General features: G+C 47.7%; 2 protein-coding genes across 3 annotated transcripts in view; one reads left to right on the forward strand and one right to left on the reverse strand.

The window, feature by feature from the left end:
- Nucleotides 1-13,200, forward strand: part of pde6a (phosphodiesterase 6A, cGMP-specific, rod, alpha) — a gene marked incomplete at both ends in the record, with an annotated part of 18,019 nt that extends 4,819 nt beyond the window's left edge. The window contains 18 exons of the mRNA XM_080843049.1: nucleotides 484-558; nucleotides 1,120-1,184; nucleotides 2,088-2,154; nucleotides 2,884-2,931; nucleotides 3,194-3,343; nucleotides 3,815-3,958; nucleotides 4,072-4,137; nucleotides 4,431-4,577; nucleotides 4,947-5,054; nucleotides 6,275-6,384; nucleotides 6,862-6,949; nucleotides 8,100-8,200; nucleotides 8,526-8,633; nucleotides 9,012-9,075; nucleotides 9,734-9,808; nucleotides 11,050-11,133; nucleotides 11,407-11,563; nucleotides 13,145-13,200. Coding sequence (XP_080699175.1) covers nucleotides 484-558; nucleotides 1,120-1,184; nucleotides 2,088-2,154; nucleotides 2,884-2,931; nucleotides 3,194-3,343; nucleotides 3,815-3,958; nucleotides 4,072-4,137; nucleotides 4,431-4,577; nucleotides 4,947-5,054; nucleotides 6,275-6,384; nucleotides 6,862-6,949; nucleotides 8,100-8,200; nucleotides 8,526-8,633; nucleotides 9,012-9,075; nucleotides 9,734-9,808; nucleotides 11,050-11,133; nucleotides 11,407-11,563; nucleotides 13,145-13,200 — 1,713 coding nt within the window. The remainder of the gene's footprint in view (nucleotides 1-483; nucleotides 559-1,119; nucleotides 1,185-2,087; nucleotides 2,155-2,883; nucleotides 2,932-3,193; nucleotides 3,344-3,814; nucleotides 3,959-4,071; nucleotides 4,138-4,430; nucleotides 4,578-4,946; nucleotides 5,055-6,274; nucleotides 6,385-6,861; nucleotides 6,950-8,099; nucleotides 8,201-8,525; nucleotides 8,634-9,011; nucleotides 9,076-9,733; nucleotides 9,809-11,049; nucleotides 11,134-11,406; nucleotides 11,564-13,144) is intronic.
- Nucleotides 13,201-15,462: 2,262 nt separating this feature from the next.
- ppargc1b (peroxisome proliferator-activated receptor gamma, coactivator 1 beta) overlaps nucleotides 15,463-27,859 on the reverse strand; it is a gene marked incomplete at its 5' end in the record, with an annotated part of 64,387 nt that continues 51,990 nt past the window's right edge. Inside the window, 9 exons of one of the 2 annotated variants that reach the window (XM_080843858.1) lie at nucleotides 15,463-20,444; nucleotides 20,704-20,828; nucleotides 21,029-21,147; nucleotides 21,494-21,563; nucleotides 21,770-22,331; nucleotides 22,978-23,042; nucleotides 23,555-23,600; nucleotides 24,751-25,786; nucleotides 26,146-26,268. In XM_080843858.1, coding sequence (XP_080699984.1) covers nucleotides 20,353-20,444; nucleotides 20,704-20,828; nucleotides 21,029-21,147; nucleotides 21,494-21,563; nucleotides 21,770-22,331; nucleotides 22,978-23,042; nucleotides 23,555-23,600; nucleotides 24,751-25,786; nucleotides 26,146-26,268 — 2,238 coding nt within the window. In that variant the 3' untranslated portion in view covers nucleotides 15,463-20,352. Of the gene's footprint in view, nucleotides 20,445-20,703; nucleotides 20,832-21,028; nucleotides 21,148-21,493; nucleotides 21,564-21,769; nucleotides 22,332-22,977; nucleotides 23,043-23,554; nucleotides 23,601-24,750; nucleotides 25,787-26,145; nucleotides 26,269-27,859 lie in introns of both variants that reach the window. The other variant, XM_080843857.1, reaches the window with a different exon arrangement.

Below are 27,859 nucleotides of genomic sequence, written 5' to 3' on the forward strand. Positions count from 1 at the left end.
TCAAAGTATATCAGTACATTCAGTCATATACTACACACAGCTGTACACTGATGCAGTGTGTTATCAAAGTATATCGCTACATTCACTCATTTACTACACACAGCTGTACACTGATGCAGTGTGTTATCAAAGTATATCAGTACATTCAGTCATATACTACACACAGCTGTACACTGATGCAGTGTGTTATCAAAGTATATCAGTACATTCAGTCATATACTACACACAGCTGTACACTGATGCAGTGTGTTATCACAGTATATCGCTACAAGCACATTCACTCATTTACTTTTCACCATCACCAACAGTGTTGTTCAGTTTCATCTGCATGTGTGCACTCTCAATAGTCAACACATGACCTTAGTGCAGTCAGTGCCTTGCTCTGTCAGATCAGCTACAGAAACGTACAGCATTCACAGTGTGGTGTCTGTCCTGTGTGAAACAGTAGTCATGTACCCAATGTGTGCTCCTCTTCATCCTCAGGAGTTCTATGACCTCTGGCCCGTGCAGATGGGAGAGGTGCCGCCTTATGATGGGCCCAAGACCCCAGACGGCAGAGTAAGACACCCCACCTCACCTCACCCACTGTCTCTCCTCACCTTACTGCTTTACCTGTCTCTCCTTACCTTACTGCTTTACCTGTCTCTCCTCACCTTACTGCTTTACCTGTCTCTCCTCACCTTACTGCTTTACCTGTCTCTCCTCACCTTACTGCTTTACCTGTCTCTCCTTACCTTACTGCTTTACCTGTCTCCCCTCACCTTACTGCTTTACCTGTCTCCCCTCACCTTACTGCTTTACCTGTCTCCCCTCACCTTACTGCTTTACCTGTCATAGGGATGGCTGCCATACACCATACACAGATTGTGTAAAAATAAAAAGACTCTCTTTCCAAATAAAGGTAATAAAAGTAGTGTTACATGTTTTGAGGGATGAATTAAGATGTATATAGATATATTTGAAGGAATTCGTGTGTGGATAACCATACATTCATTCATTTGGACATCCATATATCCTGTGACAAAGCATATGATGATCTAATATAATATGATGTGTCCTATCACTGAAGAGTGTTGAAAGGGAATTCAAATCAAACTGGTGGCATCTCTTCTCCCTCAGGAAATCAATTTCTACAAAGTCATTGATTATATTCTACATGGCAAAGAGGACATCAAAGTCATTCCGTGAGTTGCCGCACATGTGCCGAAAAAGCCACTCACACACACACACACAGGCTCACACACACACAGGCTCACACACAGGCACACACACACACACACACACACACACACACACACACACACACACACACACACACACACACACACACACACACACACACAGACACACTCATACACACATTCATATACAAACACAGACTGTCCCTCCTTTCATTTGGAATTCCTTACTAAACATCAATAAACATATTATTAAACAATAAACACTGCTAATTGCTTACGTAAATGGTAGGTGTGCATAAACCTATGCATCACATCCTACATTAAGACTGCCTTATTTGTAGTGCTCTGCCAGTTAGTTAGCATGAATAGTCTAGCAGCGCTAACAGCTTACAGGGTTGCCTAATCTGGTCCCTTTCATCACTGTGGGCTTGTAATGACCTGCCTTTGACACAGACACACCACGCCTTGCGGCTGTGTGTTTGGAAACACTTTCCTGTGCGGTTTCCCCACGAATAAACACACTTTGATTTGATGAGGTGACTGATGGTGACACAAGTTAATGTCAGTGTAGGGAATATGTATTCAACCCTATGAAGAAATACTTAAAAAAATTATAGTTTGTAAATTTCATTGCCTCAGTAAATACGTTAAGGTGTATAAAATAATTTAGGAGATGCAGTCACTGACCACCACTCTTATGGGTGGAAGAAAACAACTAAATAACCCCCTCATCCTGCTCTCAGGCTGATAACATTCCCCAGGCCTCATAAACTCTAGTGAACGCTCACAGCTGTGTGTGATTCGTGAGTGGGAGTATAGCCTTGTGCTTATCAGTCCTTGTGTGTGTGTGTGTGTGTGTGTGTGTGTGTGTGTGTGTGTGTGTGTGTGTGTGTGAGTGTTTCACAGGAGCCCTGCCAAGGACCACTGGGTTCTGTCCAGCGGACTGCCCACCTACGTGGCCGAGACCGGACTGGTGAGAAACCATGTCGTAATTTTCAGGGGCGGGGGGGTAGTGTTATAGGACCGATGGGAAGTAGGGGGTTGATGGTGTGTGTGTGTGTGTGTGTGTGTGTGTGTGTGGGGGGGGGGGGGGGGGGGGGGGGTGATGGAGATGTGAGGGAGTGTTACTGAGGCAGTTAGAGAAACTGAAAGCTATTATGGTTTCTAATGCGCCTGTCAGAATGATGGCGCTGGTGAAATGGAATGGAATGGCTATGATGGATTTTTGTAATTAATTACAGGGCAGTTCTCCATACCACTGAGCATGACCGCCATTCTCTTCCCTCACCTCTATCTTTCTCTATCTCTCCTTCCTACCCTCCTCCAACATTCTCTCTCTCTCTCTCTCTCCATCCCTCACTCTCTCTGTATCTCTCTCTCTCTCCCTCCCTCACTCTCTCCGTATCTCTCTCTCTCGTACTTATCTCTGCATCTCTCTCTCTCTCTCTACCTGCCTCACTCTCTCTGTATCTCTCTCTCTCCCTCCCTCACTCTCTCTGGATCTCTCTCTCCATCCCTCACTCTCTATGGATCTCTCTCTGTCTCCCTCCCTCACTCTCTCGTACTTATCTCTGCATCTCTCTCTCTCTCTCTACCTCCGTCACTCTCTCGGTATCTCTCTCTCTCTCCCTCCCTCACTCTCTCTGTACTTATCTCTGCATCTCTCTCTCCCTCCCTCACTCTCTCTGTATCTCTCTCTCAGATCTGCAATATCATGAATGCTGGTCAGGATGATTTCTTCAACTTTCAAGTGAGACCTTTTATTATGCGATTTTTAAATAATATATTATTACACACTGTCACCTTCACAATGCCACTGCCTGTAAATCTGTAGCATAGCAGATGGCAATTTAAACCAGATTCCTCTGCTTGAGTCTGACAACCATCACATTCTGCTTACTAGCCCCGAGACTCAGTTAATTGGTGTGACCGATAAGCACAAGTCATTGTCAATTAAATATTTTCCTCAAGATTAATTTTCTAAGTCAGCTGCCCGTTATCTCCTGAGACAGAAAGGGCCTCTGGACAGCTCCGGCTGGACCATTAAGAACGTCCTCTCCCTGCCCATCGTCAACAAGAAAGAGGAGATTGTTGGCGTCGCAACCTTCTACAACAGGAAGGATGGCAAGCCATTTGACGACATGGACGAGGCCCTGATGGAGGTATTTAGGGGTTTGCACGCATGCCTTGGAAAAGAGAGCAGAAACTGATACAGGAACAGGAGCCACAACAGCCTCTGTGTTATTCATAAGATATATAACACAAGACAACTCTACACTCAAAGTCAGACACGAGCACACACAAACACACACACACACACACACATACACTCATGCACACAAACACACACACACACACACACACACACACACACACACACACACACACACACACACACACACACACACACACACCATCATTCACGTCCCACTACTTTAGACACATAACATTACATTGGATTTTAAATCATGTCACACCTCACATTAAAGCATAGGACAAGCGCCATCACTTAGGACAGGTCATGTCTTTCCATTAAATGAAATTGCATTGAGGCCTTGCTTTCCAATCCTTGCTGTGTGTTTTGTCATGTTGGTCTTTGACTGGACCCTCCTCTGTGTCTGTGTCTGTGTCAGTCTCTCACCCAGTTCCTGGGATGGTCAGTGCTGAACTCAGACATACATGACAAGATGTCTAAACTAGAGAACCGCAAGGACATCTTCCAGGACATGGTCTTGTATCACATCAAGTGCAGGAAGGACGAGATCCAGAACGTCTTGGTGGGTTTGTATTTATTTATAAATGACATCGAGGCAGCCACGTTTGCTGTTGCGCTGTCAATCTGAAGAACCAGAGAAGCAGCTTGTGTCAAACCCGTTCCTTCTCTCTTTAGAACACGCGCGAGAGATACGGCAAAGAACCTGCCGAGTGTGAGGAGTTCGAGCTCGAGGAAATCCTGGTGAGAGAAACATTACTCATTATCATCTCATGAACATTATTTCTACAGTTTTGTGAATTATATAGTTAGAAATGTTCACCCTTTAATATTGTGCTCATATTGAGCAGTAAGTAAAACACTTTGTTTGACTGTGCCATGGGTCATTTAGGGCATGCTATCGAGAGGATCACTCGATACCTCTCTGTTAATAATAAAAATATCATCATCAGTAGGTTCTGCATTAGATGGGACTACCTGCCACTTACTGAGCAGATTTGATGCGTTGACCTGTTTGATTCCGTCTACGTTTATAGAAAGAGGTGCTTCCCAACTCGAATAAATCAGAGATTTTCGAGTTTCACTTCTACGACGCCCACCATACGGAGATGGACCTGGTCAAGTGTGGCATTCAAATGTACTACGAGCTGAACGTGGTGGACCAGTACCGCATTCCTCGAGAGGTGGGCTGTGGTTGGTGTGAGAGAGAGTGTGTGTGTGTGTGTGTATGTGTGTGTCTGTGTGTGTGTGAGTGTGTTTGTGTGTATGTGTGTACAGACTGTGCAGAGCATTGTTAAATAGTGTCATAAATGCTGGTGTAATCAGTGTGATATTTGACTCTTCACAGCTCACTCCAGTGTGTGTGTGTGTGTGTCTGTGTGTGTGTGTGAGTGTGTGTGTGTCTGTGTGTGTGTCTGTGTGTGTGTCTGTGTGTGTGTGTGTGTGTGTGTGTGTGTGTGTGTGTGTGTGTGTGTGTGTGTGTGTGTGTGTGTGTGTGTGTGTGTGTGTGTGTGTGTGTGTGTGTGTGTGTGTGTGTGTGTGTGTGTGTTCAGGTGCTGGTGAGGTTCATGTACTCTTTGAGTAAAGGCTACCGCGCGATCACCTACCACAACTGGAGGCACGGCTTCAACGTGGGACAGACCATGTTCACACTCCTGATGGTGAGAGGACAGTCTGTCTACACACACACACACACACACACACACACACACACACACATACACACACATACACACACATACACACACACATACACACACATACACACACACAGAAAATATACACAATCCTGATGGTGAGAGGACATTCTGCCAACACACACACACACCTCAGACCATATACACGCTCCTGATGGTGAGAGGACAGTCTGTCTACACACACACACACACACACACACACACACACACACACACACACACACACACACATACACACACATACACACACATACACACACATACACACACACAGAAAATATACACAATCCTGATGGTGAGAGGACATTCTGCCAACACACACACACACCTCAGACCATATACACGCTCCTGATGGTGAGAGGACAGTCTGCCCACACACACACACACACCTCAGACCATATACACGCTCCTGATGGTGAGAGGACAGTCTGCCCACACACACACACACACACCTCAGACCATATACACACTCCTGATGGTGAGAGGACAGTCTGCCCACACACACACACACACCTCAGACCATATACACGCTCCTGATGGTGAGAGGACAGTCTGCCGACACACACACACACCTCAGACCATTTACACGCTCCTGATGGTGAGAGGACAGTCTGCCGACACACACACACACACACACACAAACTGGCCTGGCCTGGTCCGGAAGAGACCAATAGTAACCAGGAGCGACTGAATGTCTGGCATCTGTCTGCCGCTCAGATAGAACCTTATTCTGCTTGAGGCTCCAGATGTGAGGGTGCTAGTGTGAGTGTGGGAGAGTTAGTGCACTATCGTGAAACATGAGTGTGTGTGAGAATGAGAGATTGTTAGTGCACTATCGTGAGACATGAGTGTGTGTGAGAGTGGGAGATTGTTAGTGCACTCGTGTGAAACAAGCACAGCAGTGTTTTCATGCTTCCCTGAGCATGAGGAGTCCCAAGGAGCCAGGTGTGCCTGTGTGTGTGTGTGTGTGTGTGTGTGTGTGTGTGTGTGTGTGTGTGTGTGTGGCGTGCGTGTGTGTCAGAGAGAGAGAGAGGAGAGAGTTGTGCCTGAGTGTGTGTGTGTGTGTGTGTGTGTGTGTGTGTGTGTATGTGTGTGTATGAATACTGTATGTGTGTGTTAACCCCATGAAGTCAGATTTTGTTCTCTCTCCCTCTCTCTTTCTCTCTCTCTCTGTCACACCTCAGACAGGTGAGCTGAAGCGGTACTACACAGATCTGGAGGCTATGGCCATGGTGACGGCTGGGTTCTGCCACGATATTGACCACCGCGGCACCAACAACCTCTACCAGCTCAAGTAAGCAGAAAGCCGCCCAGCTGTCTCTCTGACACATTCTCCCTCTCACTTTGTTACTTATACAATCGCTTGTCTGTCTCTCTGATAGACACACATCTCTCTCATAGACACACATCTCTCTAATACACACACATCTGTCTCATACACACATCTGTCTCATAGACACACATCTCTCTAATACACACACATCTCTCTCTTTCTCTCCCTTACTCACACATCCCTCTGTCTCTCTCATACACACCTCTCACTCTTTCTTCACCTCTCCAGCTTTATGTCATCCGACTGAATAATTGGCTTTTGTTCTGTGGAGACCATTACCATGTACCTTATCCATGGATGCCACTTAAATGACCCTTCATAAAAAATATGCATACTGTGGCAGTCATAAATATTCTCATTTCAAATGTTTTTCTTTCTGGAACCACACTGATCGTTTGAGGTTGTCTAAAGGATTTAGCTCTTTGATCGGCTCCTCAGGTCTGCCAACCCCCTGGCAAAGCTGCACGGGTCGTCTATCCTGGAGAGGCACCATCTGGAGACTGGCAAGACCCTACTGCGAGATGAGGTGAGCCGTTCATGAGGGACTCATCCGAGCGGAAGAGAGGAGAGAACAGAAGAGATAGAAGGAGCGGAAGAGAGGAGAGAACAGAAGAGATAGAAGGAGCGGAAGAGAGGAGAGAACAGAAGAGATAGAAACAGCAGAAGAGAGGAGAGAACAGAAGAGATAGAAACAGCAGAAGGAAAAGAGGAGAGAACAGAAGAGATAGAAACAGCAGAAGGAAAAGAGGAGAGAACAGAAGAGATAGAAACAGCAGAAGGAAAAGAGGAGAGAACAGAAGAGATAGAAGGAGCGGAAGAGAGGAGAGAACAGAAGAGATAGAAACAGCAGAAGGAAAAGAGGAGAGAACAGAAGAGATAGAAGGAGCGGAAGAGAGGAGAGAACAGAAGAGATAGAAGGAGCGGAAGAGAGGAGAGAACAGAAGAGATAGAAACAGCAGAAGAGAGGAGAGAACAGAAGAGATAGAAGGAGCGGAAGAGAGGAGAGAACAGAAGAGATAGAAACAGCAGAAGAGCGGAGAGAACAGAAGAGATAGAAACAGCAGAAGGAAAAGAGGCAGCATAGTGGGAGGGGCGAAGTTTCACTTTTGGTGGCTCCTCTCTAATATCTCTTCTAAACACAGCGCTTAAAGCCTCTGACTCTAGCATAGATCAGGACCACATTGTGGCCAGATCAGTGCCAGATCAGTGCCAGATCAGAGCCAGATCAGAGCCAGATCAGGGCCAGATCAGGACCATATCAGGAGCAGATCAGGACCGCATCAGAGCAAGACCCATTTTTTGCAGACCTCTGCAATCTGCCCAGAATGTTCCCTATAATGCCTGTGGCCCATCACTCTGCTCTGTCAGAGGTCTGTCTGGGGAAGGACAAGAGTGAAACTCAGCCTGTAATGTTCTGGTTTTAAGCTGGGACTAGTCTTATATAGATGAATATTTGCATCTATCTAGCAGGTTTGAATTCCAAAACCTTTATTACATTTACCTTTATTTATGTATTTATTTAAAACCTTCAATAAATACTGTACCTCCCCCTGAATACTGGCAGGATCTTTCCATTTGGCAAAAAAAGAATGCATTCCCTTATCACAGCCACATAGCACCCGTATCTGTGATGTGCCCACCAGACTTGTGATTTGAGAATCTTTCATAAATCCCAGGCCCTGAATATCTACCAGAACCTCAGCCAGGAACAGCATACATTTGTCATTCATCTGATGGACATCGCCATCATTGCCACTGACCTTGCCCTCTACTTTAAGTGAGTTCATCTCTCACAGCCCAGGGGTTGTCATTTGTGTGTGTGTGTGTGTGTGTGTGTGTGATGTGTCTGTGTCTGTGTCTGTGTCTGTGTCTGTGTCTGTGTCTGTGTCTCTGTGTGTGTGTGTGTGTGTGTTTGTGTGTGTGTGTGTGTGTGTGATTTGTGTCAGATAGGTGATGACCCTGTCAGGAGAGACAGATGTGAGATGAGTGACAGAGAACTTTTTTCTGTGCCCCCACCCCCACCACACACACACACACACACGCACACACACACACACACACACACACACACACACACACACACACACACACACCACCTGCAGGAAGAGAGCCATGTTCCAGAAGATTGTGGATCAGTCCAAAACCTTCACCGATGTGAACGAGTGGAACAATTACATGACGGGTCAGACGACCCGCAAGGAGATCGTCATGTAAGCCAATGAGAACTCACTATCATCATGATACACCAATCAGAACTCACACCAATTAGAACTCACACCAATCAGAAGTCACAGTCTCAAATCACCTATGATTCACCAATCAAATCGTAGCCAGAGTTAAGAATAAGGCTTATGTAAGTCTTATAGCACATTGCAAATCTATTGCAAGGACTGTGTCACTAACCACTGCAACGTAATGGTGGCTAGGCTATACCACTATAAATGCACGAAAAAGAGGCCATTTCAGACCCACACACACACACACACACACACACACACACACACACAGCTGATGGCATTGAATGCAATGTTATAAACTGTGAGATGAAACAGGTCTGATGTAAACTTCTGTCTCTGTCTCTCTGCTAGGGCCATGATGATGACAGCGTGTGACTTGTCTGCCATTGCTAAACCTTGGGAGGTGCAGAGCAAGGTAACCCTCCCTGTTGTACACACGCGCACACACACACACACACACAGACACACAGAGACACACACACACATACACACACATATATATATATACACACACACACACACACACACACACACACACACACACACACACACACACACACACACACACACACACACACACACACACCATCCAGGATTATTGCTGAATAAGCACAGAGCACAACACGCCCCAGTGCATGTCACTGTAACCCCAGCCCCCATCTCGCCGAGGGGGGTACACAGAGCGAGCGCGCAGAGGTGGGATGGGGGGGGGGGTCTGTGACCTTTCTCTTCTCTGCATACTGATGCAACCTCAGCTTTGTCACACACACTCTTAATTGGCCTTTTTGAAATCCATACAGAAGCGCAATGAGGATTCCTTGCTAATAATACTAGCTTGTGACAATGCAGTGTTTAGTCTGTGACATTTAAAAAGCCAGCTATTTTCTGTGTGATGTGCTTTTTCCCCGTTAGCACATAGTGTGAAATCAGCTTTGTTACTTGTCTAAAAGCATACTTATTCTCGTCTGGGGAGGGGAGGGGAGGGGAGGGGGGTGACTGATGATCTAACCAGGACTGGAGAGGGTTTCACATGATGATGTTGATGTTGATGCAGTGCATGTCTTCACCTGCAGGTGGCGCTGGCGGTGGCAGCAGAGTTTTGGGAGCAGGGAGACCTGGAGAGGACTGTGCTGGAGCAGACCCCCATTGTAAGAATAGATAGAGAGAAAGAGAGAGAGAGAGAAAGAGAGAGAGAGAAAGATTCATTATATTATTCTCATCCATATTTGAACACATGCTTCGACAACACAACATTTCTTGGCATGTCTGTAAAGCGTTAGGATTGAAAAATTGCCATTGTAATGGAGAGAGAGAGCGAGAGAGAAGGAATGATAGAGAGAGAGCAAGAGAGAAGAAATGATAGAGAGAATGAGAAGAGAGAGAGAGCAAGAGAGAAGAAATGATAGAGAGAATGAGAAGAGAGAGAGAGCAAGAGAGAATACATTTTAGCGAGAATTCGAAGAGCGAGAGAGAGCAAGAGAAAAGACATGATAAAGAGAATGAGAAGAGGGAGGGAGAGAGAGGGAATGCATGCAAATCATAGTGAAAGAGCAGTGATGTGAGAGAGGGCAATAAAAAGCACTAGACCAAGGTAGAGCAGCAATGAAGAAAGCACTGAAGTAAGAAATGGAGAGAGAGAGTCAGATAGAGAAAGAGAGAGATAGAGAGGGAGAGACAGAGTCAGATAGAGAGAGGGGGGGGGGGGATTGTGGATGTGTATTTTACCACATTTTATATTATTATGTTTCTATGTCCAATGTTTCAATGTGTTTCTATGTTCTTTGCCTTGGCAACACTATTTCCCTTCCTAAATGTTCATGCCAATGAAGTGCATTGAATTGAATAGAGAGAGAGAGAGAGAGAGAGAGAGAGAAAGACTGATGAGGAAAGTTAATCAGAGAGGGGTATAAGGGGTGTACCCAGGAGCTGCTGTATGTGTGTGTGTGTGTGTGTGTGTGTGTGTGTGTGTGTGTGTGAGAGAGAGAGGGAGAGAGGGAGAGAGTGTGTACCTGTGGGGCATGTTTGGCACCGCTGCCTAAGATGAGTGCCACTGAGCCAGACGGTTTGGCACAGCAGCAACCCCATCAGCCTCTACACACAAACACACACACACACACACACACACACACACACACACACACACACAACCACAGACACACACACACACAACCACACACACGACCACACACACACACAACCACAGACACACACACACACACAACCACACACACACACAAACACACACACACACACAGCAGCAACCCTGTCAGCGTCCACACACACAGACACACAGCCTTTAACACACCCAACATCTCTCTCTCTCTCTCTCGCTCGCTCGCTCTCTCTGTCTCTCTCTCCCTCTCTCTTTCTCTCTCACTCTCTCTCTCAGCCCATGATGGACAGGACCAAGTCAGCTGACTTACCAAAGATGCAGTGCGGTTTCATCGATTTCGTCTGCGCTTTTGTCTACAAGGTGAGTGTGAGTGAGGTGAACCAGGCAAAGCTCAGACCATGACCTCTGCCACAGGCCCTATGGCCTGCTGACTCACGTTCACATTAAACCAAACACCACATCGCTGTCACAAGGTTGCGTACTTATAGGAGAGGTTATTCAGGTCATCGCTGTGGTTACACCCTTCTGACTCATTTACTACTATATCTCCCAACTTGACCTTTAACCTTGCTTCTCTCATCTTGTCTCCTCTCTCTTCGTTCTCCTCCTCCTCCTCCTCCTCTTCCTCTTCAGGAGTTTTCCCGTTTCCATCCGGAGATCACACCCATGTGTGACCGGCTGCTGAACAACAGGAAGGAATGGAACGGCCTGAAGGAGGTCCACGAGGCCAAACTGGCCGAGCTGGAGGCCGAGAAGAAGGCCAAGGAGGACGCGATTGAGGCAAAGAAGGGTGAGACAACAGGGGCGCCAGAGAGACTCGGAGCTCACAGTGCAGCAAGTGTGGCTCGACCAGGGGTAATAAAGCAGGGCTAATAACAGCAGGGCTAATACAGCAGGGCTAATAACAGCAGGGCTAATACAGCAGGGGTAATACAGTAGGGGTAATAACAGCAGGACTAATACAGCAGGGCCAATACAGCAGTGCTAATGACAGCAGGGCTAATACAGTAGGGGTAATAACAGCAGGACTAATACAGCAGGGGTAATAACAGCAGTGCTAATGACAGCAGGGCTAATACAGTAGGGGTAATAACAGCAGGACTAATACAGCAGGGGTAATAACAGCAGGGCTAATGACAGCAGGGCTAATACAGTAGGGCTAATAACAGCAGGGCTAATAACAGCAGGGCTAATACAGTAGGGCTAATAACAGCAGGGCTAATACAGCAGTGCTAATGACAGCAGGGCTAATACAGCAGGGCTAATAACAGCAGGGCCAATACAGCAGGGCTAATGACAGCAGGGCTAATACAGTAGGGCTAATAACAGCAGGGCTAATAACAGCAGGGCTAATAACAGCAGGGCTAATACAGCAGGGGTAATAACAGCAGGGCTAATGACGGCAGGGCTAATACAGCAGGGCTAATGACAGCAGGGCTAATACAGCAGGGCTAATAACAGCAGGGGTAATAACAGTAGCCAGGGCATACAGTGCTGTGCAGTGAGTTAACCTCACTCCCCGACACCTTAAGAGACGGGCTAGCGACATACGCTAACAGCCATGCGTTTCAGCTTCCCTGCTAGCACGCCAACCTGGGACTGTGGTGGGACAGCCCACAGAGTACCGTAGCAGGGGTAATAGAGTGTTTGAGAACCAGGGCCAGTGTGACGTGGGGTAAGAGGGGATAAGGGCCGTGAGGCCAGCATTGCACAGAGCTGGAGATGAAAGGTGTGGGGACTGCCACAGAAGGAGCAGAGCCTGAGGGGAGCCCTCCTGACGTCAGGACCAGCAGCAGCAGCCATTACAATCACAAGGGACTTGAGATCAAAGCTCTATACAAGCAAGGCTGCCACTCACACAGGCTCTACCTGCATGCTGCCTACTCTCTGGCTTAGGTCTGTTCTGTACCAGTCTAACAGCCATCTGTGTGTGAGCTGCTGCTGGAGCAGTAAACTCTCTTTATCCTGTCTCCCTTTCAGTCTTTTACCTGTTTCTCTTTCACACTCTTTAACCCGTCTCTCTCTCATTCACATTCTTCACTCTTTAACCCGTCTCTCTCTCATTCACACACTTCACTCTTTAACCCGTCTCTCTCTCATTCACATTCTTCACTCTTTAACCCGTCTCTCTCTCATTCACATTCTTCACTCTTTAACCCGTCTCTCTCTTTCACACTCTTTAACCCGTCTCTCTCTCATTCACACTCTTCACTCTTTAACCAGTCTCTCTCTCATTCACACTCTTCACTCTTTAACCCTTCTCTCTCTTTCACGCTCTTTAACCCTTCTCTCTCTTTCACACTCTTTAACCAGTCTCTCTCTCATTCATACTCTTCACTCTTTAACCCTTCTCTCATTTTCTCCCACACAGCTGTCTCCCAGGCCCCTCCGCCGGACACCGCCAGCAAGACCTGCTGCATCTGCTAAACACCTCCACTCCCCCACCTCCTCTCCACTCCTCCTCTTCCTCTCCTCCTCCTCTTCTTCTCCTCCTTCATCTCCACTCCTCCCCTTCACTCCACTCCTCCTCTTCCTCTCCTCCTTCACTCCACTCCTCTCCCCTCCTCGAACCCTCCAACCAAGTCATCGGGCACAGTCAGGAAGACCATACAGACAACTATACAAATATTTATTTATTTATTATGAATGTATTTATTGTAATGCTTATTCTCTACAGACACAGACAGGCAGCCAGACAGACAGACACCCACACAGACAGACAGACAGACAGACACCCACACAGACAGACAGACAGACAGACACACAGACAGACACACACACAAACACACATACAGACAGACACACACACACATACAGACAGACACACACACACACAAACAGACAGACAGACAGACAGACAGACAGACAGACAGACAGTCATACATGCACACACACACACACACACACACACACACACACACACACACACACACACACACACACACACACACACAAGTAGACACACAGACAGCACTTATGTGTGCTGACGGAACGAGCCAGATGCCCCAGAACTGAAATCAGCTCAGAGCTCATGTGCCGCAACAGCAGTCGCGATTCTACAGTCTCTCCACTAGGGGTAGTCAAGGACCTATGGATCACACAGCAGGTTGTGTTACAGCCTGCGCTTCTCTAAAAAGGGAAAGCCACATCTGTAGTGCAATCTGTTTGTGACTGTGTTTCTTTAATTAAGATTAATAAGTGTGATACACAAATATATATCCAAATTATTTTTGACAAATGTATGATCAGACAACAGTACGCTTTGTATACTTTGAGCATTGTAAGCGCAAGTGCTCACACACACAAACACACACACACACACACACACACACACACACACACTTGAAATAAAGCAATACGAGAGATAATCTGAATTCGTACGTGTGTCAAGGTTTCTTTATAATAAGGCAGCAGAGAACTGCCTGGGCATGGGAACATTTCACCTCCAAATAGCTCACATGACAGTGTGTGTGTGTGTGTGTGTGTGTGTGTGTGTGTGTGTGTGTCTGTGTCTGTCTGTCCCAGGGGGGCATACATAACCTCTTACAAAACTGACCGTGTAAGAGGGGGTGTGTATCTGTGTGGTAATCAGAGGAGGCTGAGCTGATTGGCTGAGAGCAGAAGGGCATTGCGTCAGTGCTGCTCACGCAGTCCCAGAGCCCAGCCAGCCAGCCATGACGTCACATTGATGTCAGCAGGGTTATGACTGCATTGCTCATGCGGCTACAGTGCCGCTTCATCCTTAACACACACACACACACACACTCAGACACACAGATACACACACTTTTGGAGTGAGCAGGGAAGCTGAGGCTCACAATAGCTCATACTCGCACGCAATTCTGAAGTAAAACGAATGAAGGCTGGGGCTCACGGTACCTCACACACACACACACGCACACATACACACAGCCCTGCAGGCTCGGAGAGACAGTTCAGGATGAGTGCTCTGACAGCTGAACCCCTGCCCAGGGGAGTGTGACATAGCCACTGGCTCCTCAGGGCACATGATTAACCAGCAGACATGTCTTAATCACTGCACACACACATACACACACACACACAGAGTCTTCTTCCCTCTCTCTACATCACCATGAGAGCAGCTATCTAGGGCAGCCAAGATCAGAATCACGCTCCACCATCACCACCACAGCTACACAGAGGGGAAGATAAATGGCCATTGGCTGGCAGGCTGCTACTACAGCCAATCAAAATCCTCTTACATCATGTCCCATGTCTGTACAACGTGTTTGATGAAACAGGAAGGGATGGGGGGGGGGGGGGGGGGGGGGGGTGCAGGGGGCCGTGCAGGAGAGACGAGAAACTGCCGCAATCTGCTGAATGAGGAGAAAAAGGAAAAAATAAGCCTTCAGCTTCCTGGTGGGGTAATGCCAGGGAATATTTCGCAGCACACCACATGCTGGGTTCCTGGGACCGAGGGAAATCGGAGGAGAGGGCTGCATCACGGAACATCCCAGCTGCTGCAGATTTACTGCAGCACACCCCCATCCCTCATGCAAGACTGAGCAGGAAGCATGTATGGAGGTGACCCAGTCTTTGCTCTTCCTCTAAAACTACCAGCAGTAACACGCAAACATGGAGCACACAAAGCAAGTTGTTCATTAGGATTTTTATTTTTGGAGGCAAATTGATGGATATATGTTCTTTTTACAGTATATGAGGATTCTCTCTACATTTTAATAATGTAAACAATCTCAGAAGAGACATGTATTCAGTTTTCAAGAAGACACACTCTTCTTTTTTTAAAACTATGTACACGAATTAAAATATAACAGATAATTTCCACTATATAGATAATTTGTATCTATGAAACTAGATTTTAACAATTCAAAAATACTGAAATGCATTTTCTCTGCACATTCTCAACATATGACATCACACAGTACTGAGAAAAAAAAGAAAAGAAAAAAACACCATTCAAATACATCCAAGCTAAAGTGGCATATAAATAAAAAAGAACCAACTCAAAAAAAAAAAAACAATATATGTAAAAATATAAAATCTCACTAGCAGTATTCACTGTGTACCAAAACCTAAGTTAAAAAAGAAAAAAAATCAATGTGATAGTCAGTAGATGTAAATAACCCGAGGAAGAGGAGGGAAAACAGACAAACAAAAGAAATGTACAGAAATGGGGAAAACATAAAACGATGTATGTATGCCCTTTTCTATTTGTCCCCACCACAAAAGATCAATCACGACCTGCAAGAGGGAGCATACACAAGCACCTCCTCAAATCACAGAGCCCACCTCAATCATGATTATTCCTTTAAAAAAATAAACAAAAACAACACAAACAAACAAACATGGTGGTCTGGTGGTGCCTTGTAGAAAAAACTTGCGATTTATGGGGGAAGAAAGTACAAACAGATGTGCCCGTACAGAACCCCACTAGAATATGATCAGTGGACACAAACATGGCTTTGCCTTTCTAATATTGCAATCATCATAGGGGGTAACAGGGGTCAGGCGTCAGGGGTTTGGGGTCGGGGCAATGGTTCTCCGGGTTGTAGACGATGTAGAAAAAGAAACAGTTCATTGTTCTGATTTCTCTCTGTACTACTCACATTTAAAACACAAAAAGAAGGAGAGAGTTAGACAAACAAAACAATCAACTCCGGGACAAACAGCTTGATTGTGACATTCGTTAAAAAATAAATCCAGAGATTTATTTATGGTTTAATAACCCAGTTAACATCAAATATTCTTTTTGGTCATCTTCTGCAGAGCATGTCAGGCCGTCTCTAAAATAAAGAGTGGGAAGACGTATTGCGTTCGTAGAGGGTTCCCTTTGGAAGTCTATACTCAAATAATTATTACTTCTTGTTTTGGATCGTCTACACACCAAAGATTTGACAGCATTTACTGAAATGTTTTGGAAAAAAAAAACACTGAACATTAACGCTTTCTATAAGAAATTATATCATCTATATATTTATCTACACAAACACACAAATATATATATTTTTATATATATATGTATATACCTTTAGAATATGGCTGTATTGAAAAGTTAATTACTTCAGTAATTAAGAAAAACACATTAGATTTTTTTTTTCATTTTTGATTAAAGGAGATTTAACTATATTGATAAAGCTATAGATAGCTTTGTCTTCCCCCTATTGTCTTTAAGGCTCACACACTAAATATCATCAGGCCATCCCTATTCAGCAGTCACCACAGCTGTGTCTGTAGTGTGTGTGTGTGTGTGTGTGTGTGTGTGTGTGTGTGTGTGTGTGTGTGTGTGTGTGTGTGTGTGACTGCAGCCCTGCTGTTTGCTTCCATCCACCAGACCCCCACACTCTCAGTCTTCCGACCGCTAGGGGGCGCCCATGTTCATAATATATATGACTGTGCACAGACATTCCATTGTGTATAACTGACATAAGTACCATCAACATGTGGCAATACAAAACAGAGTTTCTTCTAAACACAACAAATATCCAGGAGTATTCATTGTGTCAATGTGTGTGTGTTTATCTCCTCATTTTAAGGGGCTCTGCCTGTTTTTTTTTCTCTCTTTTTTCTTTTGCATTGTGGGTCCTATGACAGGGACACTGCTTGTGTGTTTTGGTTATTTTTTAGTTTGTTAAGGGTGTTTTTTTTTTTTTCCGTCAACAGCAGTCTTCAAGTTACAGACTTTACAGTACAGGATCTGTTCAATAACTGCCCCATAATATTAAAAGAACTTCTCAAATAAAAATCGTTCGTCTTTGAAACGAAATATATTATGTATTGCATCTTAATTGCATTAAAAAACGTTAACAATATTAAAGTCAAAAAAGAAAGAAAAAAATAACATTATTTTTCATTTCTAAAGGGATTATTTTTTACACCAGTGTGTCACTTCTGACGTTATATGCACATCAATTTCCCTTCTGCAACTCCTCCTGTTCCTGTAGTGCGTCCTTCATAAAAGATCAACTCTTTCCACACACACACACACACACATACACAATAGACCACGTACGTGGCACATACACACACACAGTCTTCCATATTGCTCCACAACACGCTTCCCTATATTTTTCCCTCAAGCTGGACATGGTGCTATATACACATTATATATTCAAATATAAGTATGTAAACCAGCACACAGTTATAACTCGTATAGTTAGTGTACGTAACAAGCACAAGCCACCCCTTCAGCAGAGTTTGGGGCTGGGTTGCAGATGACCCCAAAACCAATGGAACTGAATTCGTGGGTCTTTTTTAAGTATGCACTAAAGATTGCCCATCGCCTCAGACGGGCCTAGTGGGCATGCCCAGAAGGACCGTCTCGATTGGCCGACGGCAGCACTAGATAAGGCGTCTGTGCTTAATGTGTGCGCTCATGTCAGATCCGACGAAAATTCAGAGATGTAAACATTCAGTTCGCTTGAGTGGCTGAAGAGGCAACGCACAAAGGGGATGGGAGGAAGGGATTATTACTTTTTCTTGAACAAAGAAAACGAAAAACAAACAAACAAAACGAAACAAAAAACAAAAAACAAAGGAGGAGGTGGTGGGGTTGGAGGGGGCAATAGACAGCCACCACACCAACCTCTTTCTCTCACACGCACACACATACTTTACAAGATTGGTAACTTTTATCACAGGTTGGGATGAGTGGAAGGGACACCCCTGAAGAAAAGAAAGGATGGCGAATGGGAGAGAAAAGCTTTCAACTCCCAGTATCCACCATGGTGGGTGTGTCCCCTACCGCCCATCAGATCACAAGACACAGACACCACACGACACACATGGGATATACACGTTTTCCGTTATTTAGAAAAATCTGCACACATATAGAAAAGGATTGATTTTTTTTAGCCACAAGACGAGAGCTAGAAAAAAGAAAAACCCGCAAAAGAGGCCCTCAATCCATCCAGGGGGCGTGGGGGTGGGGGGCTGCTAAGAAACGAGAGAATAGAGATAAAGGAGGGATGTAAACAGAGCAGAGATCACGTCTCTGCAAGTGGTTGGGGGGAGGGGGGGGGAGGGAGTAGGGGGCTTCTTAGCAGCTTTGGAGGCGTGAGGTATACTCCCTTTAGCCAGACAGATGACAGGCTCCCTCTGGCCTTTCACTGACCTCTCAGCTTCCCTACAGGCTGCATAGTCAACCCGCCTGGGTCCAGGACGCCATTCTGGCTCACAGGACACAGTTACAGTTAAAGTCTTCAAGGGGCAAGGCTGCTGGCTTCAGAAGCAACGTTCTCTCACTGGGATCAGAACAAAATGGCTGATGCTAACACTACATTCAGAGTTCAGTGTGTACGAATAAGAGAGAGTGTGCATGTGTGTGTGTGTGTGTGTGTGTGTGTGTGTGTGTAGGGGGCATTTGAGACTGCCGGCTGGTATGACCTTGTGTGTTAATCTGTGCACAGTCAAACACTAGGCTGTTTATTAGGCAAAGGCCATGTAACATTGGGATTCTGGGAACCGTCTTGTCCCAGTAACTATGGACAATAGAATTTTAAGGGGACGTTGCCATGACATTACCATACCAAAACAAACCACGTGTATCCATATATGGCTAAAGTTATAGTGACTCTCTGATTAGCTAGTCTGCTAAATGGGGTAGCTGAATTATTTCTTAAAATAAAATTAAAAAAAACACAACAGTACACATCTACAGTACCTAATTCAAGTAGGTCTTAAATTTGGTCTGACATGGATTTATGTTTCAGAAAAATAATTATTAGAATTATAAGTATTATAGTTGGCAGTCTGAGTGTGTGTGTGTGTGTGTGTGTGTGTGTGTGTGTGTATGTGTGTGTGTGAGTGAGAGAGAGGACCCAGTCTGTAGCCAGCAGGTCAGCCCTGAGATCTCATGGTACTAAAGGTGGATGGACTTGGGAGAAGCAGAACCCCACTTGACTGCATAGGAGGAAAATCAAGGAAGCACATACAGGTTAATCTTAGTCCATTCTTATATTTGTTACCACTAAGGTTTTGTCTCTCTTCTGTGATTTGTAAACTCTACATCAGGACTTATGTTGAATTTCTTTTTTTTTCTCGTCATAATTTCAAAAGCTTGTCAACACACACACAGTTGAACATCAACAAGTTGCTAATATTTATATAGCTACGTTATGACAAGCTATTGCAGGAACACACCCCACAATCCAGCCAATAGCTGACAAGTAGAAGGGGAGAGAGGGATACAAAAACGACGCGCACACACACACACACACACACACACACAGCACAATGACCGAACGCAAGGAGCACAGGGTTGCTACGGAGACCTCAGCCGTTAGCAACAAGGTGGCAACGACAACGTCTTGGAACACACAGGAAGCAGCATACGTGTTCAGTGTTCTTCATGTTTCACTTCTCATTTGTTTGTTTGATCATTTGTTTGTTTGTTTGTTGTTCTCTCTCTTTCTCGACCCCCCTATCTCCAGCCCTCGTGTTCCTTAGTAGAAAGAGCTAAGGTCTGCTTCTTATTCCAATGTTGAAAATGTAAACATTAAGAGGTGCCTTGCTTGAGGTACTGAGGCCAGTGGAGGCTGTCAGAGGGAGGAACAGGAAACTGGGGCTTCAGTGATCGAGTGAACGAGTGAATAAGGCGTGTCAGCGATGCAGACTCTTCTGAGCCTCCTTCAGAAGGGTGTCAAAGTCCATAGAGTCGTACTTGCTCTTCACTGGGCCAGGACCTGCCTCATCTGCAGCGGGGGAGACACACACACACACACACACACACACACACACACACACACACACACACACACACACACACATAATATTAGCACCATGGTCAAAGTGGAGCTCTACAACAGCTGTTATGTTCAAGAATCCCAAAAAAGGATTCTAGAAGGTACCTTTCATGAGAAAGTTCTCTTTTGAATGGAATGTTCAAAAAGTGTGGTTCTTGTGAGTGTGGAGCTCATGTATTCTCGTGCAGCTTTCTTGTGTGGTTCTTACCCAGGTCTATGTAGCGCTTCCGGCTGAGCCGGCGCGATCCGCTGCCTCCGCTCTGGTAACCTGAGCGGTGCCGCTGAGACCCGCCGTTCTGTCCCTTCCTGAAGGTGATGACACCATAGCGTTCCCTGCTGACACAAATACACACAACGCCATTTTAAAAATCAACCAAAACTGCAGTCAAAGGCATATGTTGCAAAAATAAGTCTTTATATGTTTGTGTGTGTATGTGTATGTGTGTGTGTGTGTGTGTGTGTGTGTGTGTGTGTGTGTGAGAGATAGAGAGAGAGAGTGAGTGGTGAGTGAGTGTGTGTGTAAGAGTACGTACTCGCTTTTGATGACTACTCTGCAATCCTCAGGGTCACCGAAGGCCTCGAAACGCTTGCGCAGCATGCTCTGGGTGACACTGCTGGGCAGGTTGTGGATGTAGAACACACGGCACTCATCCTACGCAAGGACACACACACACACACACAATCACCAGGTTATCATCTGTCTAATTAGTTCATTTCTTTCAGGCATACTTTAAAAATATCATCACAGTTTTGGCAATTAGTAATAGTATTGTCATAATTATTATTATTAAAGACACGAATCGTTTTTTTCGCACTCGAGAGGACCATTGTAAATGTTACTAGTCGCTAGGGGAGAGATTAATGTCCGACTACACCGTGACCGTTCACAACATTGGCTCTCTTTGGAATAAGAACCAGTGTCAGATCACACACTCACACACTCTCACACACAAACACACACTGTACTATCTAGCTAATTGGTACGAATATGCACTCACGTCGTTTTGCTGTACGGCCTTCAATTTGTTCCGCTGTTTGTCTCCGTGGCAAGTCTCAGAGTTCTCACAGCTAAACACAAACAAACACACACACACACCCGTTAGGAAAAGCAATGGGTTGGGTAGATATATATTTCTGTATGCATGGAAGAAAGAAGGTGTGTCTTTTGTGTGTGTGAGTGAGAATGTGTGTCTTAGAGAGAGTCAGTGTCTGTGTGTGTGTGTGTGTGTGTGTGTGTGTGTGTGTGTGTGTGTGTGTGTGTGAGACCAGCGCACCTGTAGCTGACTTTGCTGCTGGTGGAGAGGGGCTCACAGCAGGGGGCGGAGGGATGCATGTTGCCGGGAGACGGCGAGCGGGGTGGGAGGGGCGCCATGTCCTCATCCACGTTCCGTGCTGACAGCGCCTGGGGAGGGGACGAGCAGCCCGCCCGCCGCCCCTCCCCCTCCTTCCTCTCGCACATCTGGGGGATCAGGGTCAGTTTGGGGCAGAGCCGGTCGCCCTCCTGCCCCTCGTCCCCCTCTCCGGGGCCCAGGGGGGTGGTGGGGGTCAGGAGGGTGGAGGCGGGGCGCTTACGGCTCTCGGCCAGGTTGAGCAGGCAGTAGTCGTGGTCGCCGTAGGAACGCAGCGCGCCGGGGCGGAGCTGCGCATGGCCCGCCTGGCCCATGCGCTGGAGCTGCGCGTACAGCTCCGTCTGCTCCGGAAGCTTCCGTGCGTGCGGCCGAGACAGGAAGCCCCGGGAGGGCGGCGACGGCGAAAGCAACTCCGCCCCCTTCACCTCGGGCTTAAAGAGCTCCTCCTCCACAGACTTGTGAGGGGGTGTGGTGGGAGGAGTCAGGCCTGGGAGATGTGGAAAAAAAAAAACACACACACACACACACACACACACACACACACACACACAGAAATAAACACACGTTTAGAATAAGTCACCAGAGCCTTCATGCCTCGTGTTAATACTCTCATACTCGAACACTCTGGAGATGAACTTGATTCAAACCAGAACACAATAGCTGCTCTCTACAGCTGTGCAGATGGGGGGGGGGGGGGGGGGGGGGGGGGCAGGCAATATGGAGTACTGCAGGAGCCAAAAAACCCAAAACCAATACTGGTGCTGGCGGCCCACCAGCTCAGCGGCAGTGTGTACTTTCATTACTGTGTTTGCATTTCAATCCAGCCTCTAGCTGAAGCCAGTATTGGGCCTCAGATTGCACCGGCTGATTTGTACACATGTCAGCACTGCAGTCGCTGCTCTGCAATCGTCTGCTTCCTGCTGTGAGTCTGACTGCTGAGCGGTGAGCTCTAACCTGCTATCTCTTATCATGAGGAAGACTTGCACTACCGGTCTCTAACACAGGGGGCGCACCACTGACTTTACTAGGAAGAGATTTGACCGCAGAGGAAGAACACAGATACAGAACAGAGCACTGAGGACCACCACTGCAGCACAGACAGACATAAACAAACAAACAGAAAAAAATATTACCTGCTGTGCCACAAAGCTCCACGCTGAGTGTAGACTCAAACGGCTTGTTGGCATACTGTGAGTCTCTGATCATGGGGAGAGAGAAAGAGAGAGAAAGAGGGCGATGGAGAGAGGGAGAGAGAGAGAACAAGAGCGAGAGAGAGAGAGGGGGAGGGAGAGGATGGGAGACAAAAAGAGACGGACATCAAGAGACTGAAGGCTAGAGTGTAATTGTTTTGTTACTGAACTGTGTTCATTTGGACAGTTTTCACTGGTCTTAAATGCCACCTTAGTCATCCACACAATCCTAAAACAAACCACTTCCCTTAGTTTTAGTTGTTTAGCCCAAAAAGCATCTGTAATTACAACAGCAGCCTCGCTGGTTTGGTGTGCTTTGATCTATTTTTAGAAGCGTGTTACTATGTGAGGCTTAAAAGTGCTGTGGGATGCTGGGACAAACAGAGATTAAGAATGGATCTCATTGGTACTCCATGCAGATGGAGGAGTCCAGATGAGACTGAGCCGCTTCAGGGCAGATGCTCTGTGTGTTTGTGTGTGTGGGTGTGTCTGTGGCTGTGTGTGTGGAAGAGAAACCTACCCTGTGGATTTGGGAATGAGCGGAAGGCAGAGGCAGGATCTGTTCTCTGCAATGAGAACAAAACACACAGAAGCGTAAGAACATCATCTCCTCTGAGCCAGGCAAGGCTACCAAAGATCACACACGGCTTACTGCAGGGCAGGGTATGGTAGTGTCATGGGCAGGGTATGGTAGTGTAGTGGGCAGGGTATGGTAGAGTCATGGGCAGGGTATGGTAGTGTAGTGGGCAGGGTATGGTAGAGTCATGGGCAGGGTATGGTAGTGTAGTGGGCAGGGTATGGTAGTGTAGTGGGCAGGGTATGGTAGTGTAGTGGGCAGGGTATGGTAGAGTCATGGGCAGGGTATGGTAGAGTCATGGGCAGGGTTTGGTAGAGTCATGGGCAGGGTATGGTAGTGTAGTGGGCAGGGTATGGTAGAGTCATGGGCAGGGTATGGTAGTGTCATGGGCAGGGTATGGTAGTGTCATGGGCAGGGTATGGTAGTGTAGTGGGCAGGGTATGGTAGTGTCATGGGCAGGGTATGGTAGTGTAGTGGGCAGGGTATGGTAGTGGCATGGGCAGGGTTTGGTAGAGTCATGGGCAGGGTTTGGTAGAGTCATGGGCAGGGTATGGTAGTGTAGTGGGCAGGGTATGGTAGTGTAGTGGGCAGGGTATGGTAGAGTCATGTGCAGGGTATGGTAGAGTCATGGGCAGGGTATGGTAGTGTAGTGGGCAGGGTATGGTAGTGTAGTGGGCAGGGTATGGTAGTGTAGTGGGCAGGGTATGGTAGAGTCATGGGCAGGGTATGGTAGTGTAGTGGGCAGGGTATGGTAGTGTAGTGGGCAGGGTATGGTAGTGTAGTGGGCAGGGTATGGTAGTGTAGTGGGCAGGGTATGGTAGTGTAGTGGGCAGGGTATGGTAGTGTTCTGACTGGACTGATGTATGTTATGACTGCATTGGGGACAGCTCCTCATGGGTTGATCTGCAGAGGTGACTCATGTTATCTTTAGAGGGCTGTGTGCAACTGCAGGTGCTCAGCAGGAATGTGATCTCTGCAGTCTGAACAGAGAGAGAGAGAGAGAGAGAGAGAGAGAGAGAGACAGAGAGAGGGAGGGAGAGGGAAAGAGAGAGAGAGACAGAGGGAGGGAGAGGGAAAGAAGACTGCCTAAGATGGCCGCCTCTTTCGCATCACTTCCAGTCCCGTCCCAGGCTGCTTACCGTTGTCACAGAGTGACCTGCTCCTGCAGTCGGGGCTGCTGCAGTCCTTCTGCCCCGCAGCCGTTTCCATGGAGATCTGTGTGGGATTGTGGGTAGTGGTGAAGCTGGCTGTGGGTGCGGGGCTGGGGATGGGCATGACCCGGGTGGGTCGCGATCTCTTGGCGAAACGGCTGGGGAAGGAGGCGAGTCGCCGGGAACGCCGCACAGAGAAGGAGGCATCCAGCTCCATCTCCTCCTCCATCAGCTCCAACTCCAGTTCCGGGCTTTTCCGGGAGGCCTGCGGGGAGGCGGAGGCAGGAGCTGGGGCCACGTGCAGGGCCTGTTGCCGTGTGCCGGCAGCACCGTCAGTCTTTGCACCGCTGGGGCAGTAGGGGGGGCTGTGGCCGCGGTAGGGCTTGCTGACGTCCGGTGGGTTAGCGGCCTCCAGCAGGTCCTTCAGGAGCGAGTACGCCCTGACCTCACGCTGACGCGTGAACGCCCGCCGTGCTCGCGGGGCCCCGCCACTGTTGCCATGGTGACTGGTGCTAGCCGCGGCGGTGGGTCTGTGGCAGTTGGCGTTGCCCCGCGGGGCAGCGGTGGCTGTGCTGGCGGAGGACGTGGCCCGGCGTGCTGCGGCGTCACGCTCCTTGCGGTCCCAGCTGGCCTGCTTGCGCATGGGGAGGCAGTAGGTGTGCATGTACTTCACCAGCTCCACCACCGAGTGCATCTCCCGCTCCGACGAGAACTGCGGTTTGGGAGGGGGCGCGGGGGGGCCGAAGGGGACCGCAGGGGTGCAGCTCTCGCCCTCGCTGCTGGAGGACTCTTCCTCCTCTTCTTCTTCCTCCTCCTCCTCCTCTTCATCTCCATCCTCCTCCTCAGACTCACTGTCCTCGTCTTCGTCCTCCTCGGCCACCACCTCCTCCTCCTCCTCCTCCTCCTCCTCCGTGTCGGGCTCCTGTCGGTCCGTGGTCAGGTGACGGTGCAGTTCTGTGCAGAGACGGCCAGCTGGACGCACCGCCCGAGGCCTCCGCTCCTTAGAGCCTGTGCTGTTTGCAGTCTACAGAGAGAGAGAGACAGAGAGAGAGAGAGAGAGAGAGATGGAGAGAGAGATGGAGAGAGAGAGAGAGAGAGAGAGAGAGAGAGAGATGGAGAGAGAGAGAGAGAGAGAGAAGAAGAGGGAGAGAGAGAACAAAAGACAGAACAAGATAAGTCAAGTGCATACACAAATGCACACTTCTGTCATTGATGGACAGAAATAAAGTGGGCATGTGTATGTGTGTGTGTGTGTGTGTGTGTGTGTGTGAGTGAGTGTGAGTGTGTATGTGTCTATGTGTGCGTGTGTGTGTGTGTGTGTTTGTGTGTGTGTGTGTGTGTGTGTGTGTCTGTGTCTGTGTGGAAGTGGCAGCCCAGTCTCACCTTAACGGGAGGCCTCACAGGCTTGAGGTGGTGGTTGCGGCTGCTATGGCGATGGAAACTGGCCTCTTTTTGAGAATCGAGGCCCACAGGCACGTTTGGGGGGGTGAGTAGAAGCTTCTTTAACTGCAGGGAGGAGGAGAGAGAGAGAGGGAGAGAGAGAGAGAGCGAGGGAGGGAGGGAGAGAGAGGGTGGGGGAAGATAGAAAGAGAGAGAGAGAGGAAAAAGCTTTTTTAATTAGCAGGCACATCACTTTTTTCTCTCCACGACAGCAGCAGAACCAAATAAACACACAGCACAGCACTGCACATAAAACATCCAGACAGCACAGCATCATCTGGAGAAATGCTGCAGCAGACACCCTTGCAGCTGATTTGGAAGCTAAGGGGGGGTGGGGGGAGACATCAAAGTGGCCCGAGAGGGACCTCTGGCAGTGGGGTGGGGTGGGTCGTCGAGATGAGGTTGATATGAGGGTTTCTCTGGAGCCTGTGGTAATGCTGTCGGCCGGCCATCACATCAGGGTTGCGTGTGGATCCACAGATAACCTGAATGAGATTGCAGGCGTCTAATCTGGCTGGCGTGAGGAGCAGAGATGGAGCCCCCGTCTCTCTCCCAGTCTCTGCCTCCGTGCACAGGCAACTCCTCTCACACTTCAGAGCCTGCAGTTAAAGACCCCCACTGTCCATTGATCTGGACCGGGGTGTGGGGGGGGTTTGAGAGTGGGCTGGAGTTGCCGTGTCACTGGGCCAACTTGGCAAGCTGGTCAGCGGTGGCTTTGAGTGTCCATTGAGGGGTGGAGGGGTGGGAGGGGTGGCTAGAAGGAGGGCACGTTTTTTGGGTGCTCTGCTAGCTGCTGGGGCCCTGAAAGAATCTGCTTCACAGACCAGCTCCCACTGCGGCTCTCTGCTTAGCCTAAATGCCAGCTTTGTTCTTGCTTCAGTACCAGCCGCGACCACCAGAGGATCACACTGAACAGCCTGCGTCACGATCTTCCCCAGACAAAACAGACATTTGGCTGCAGTCTGAGATGAAGGGGACTAATCTACCCACAGGCTATGGGACTCTTCCTCCTGCCCTTTTCTTTCTCTCTGAGGTGATTATTTCACCCTCTTCGAAGCGACAAGGGCTGAAGGCTGGAGCTGAATTCAGCATCTCTTCAGGGCAAATGAAACCCTTGTGTCTGATCACTACTAACCCCCCTCACACACACACAAACACACACACACACACACATACACAGGAGGCGTCCTCTAGAGTTCAGTCTTTGGAATTGATCACCTGAAAGCCACAGGTGTTACTCATCTCAGAACAACACAGGGGTTAATCATCTCAGAACACTACAGTGCTGCACATATCTATGTTTGGTTGCCGTCTCTCGCCATGTGAAATGCCAAAGTCTGCCACCCATCATTATGAAGAGGTTGCTGATAATGCAAGTCATTTTCTCCATTTCACAAAACGGCCTCTTCCTCTGACATCCTGCAATTAGGTCTCTCTCTCTCTCTTTTTCCCAATATCCTTCCTCCTTCCTGTCGCTCCTTCGTTCTTTTTTTCTAATTTAATTTCACTTCATGACAGCGATACAATGGCATCTTTGTGCTGTCTGAACAGAACGGGCTTTCTGTCGGTGCCAAAAAAGTTCCAACCTTAAGCACAGATAAGGGACCGGTGTATTGGGATGTGGGGGGGTGGCAGTGTATTTGGATGGGGAGGGGGG

The sequence above is a fragment of the Sprattus sprattus genome, assembly GCF_963457725.1.
Source record: "Sprattus sprattus genome assembly, chromosome: 8".
NCBI lineage: Eukaryota > Metazoa > Chordata > Actinopteri > Clupeiformes > Clupeidae > Sprattus > Sprattus sprattus.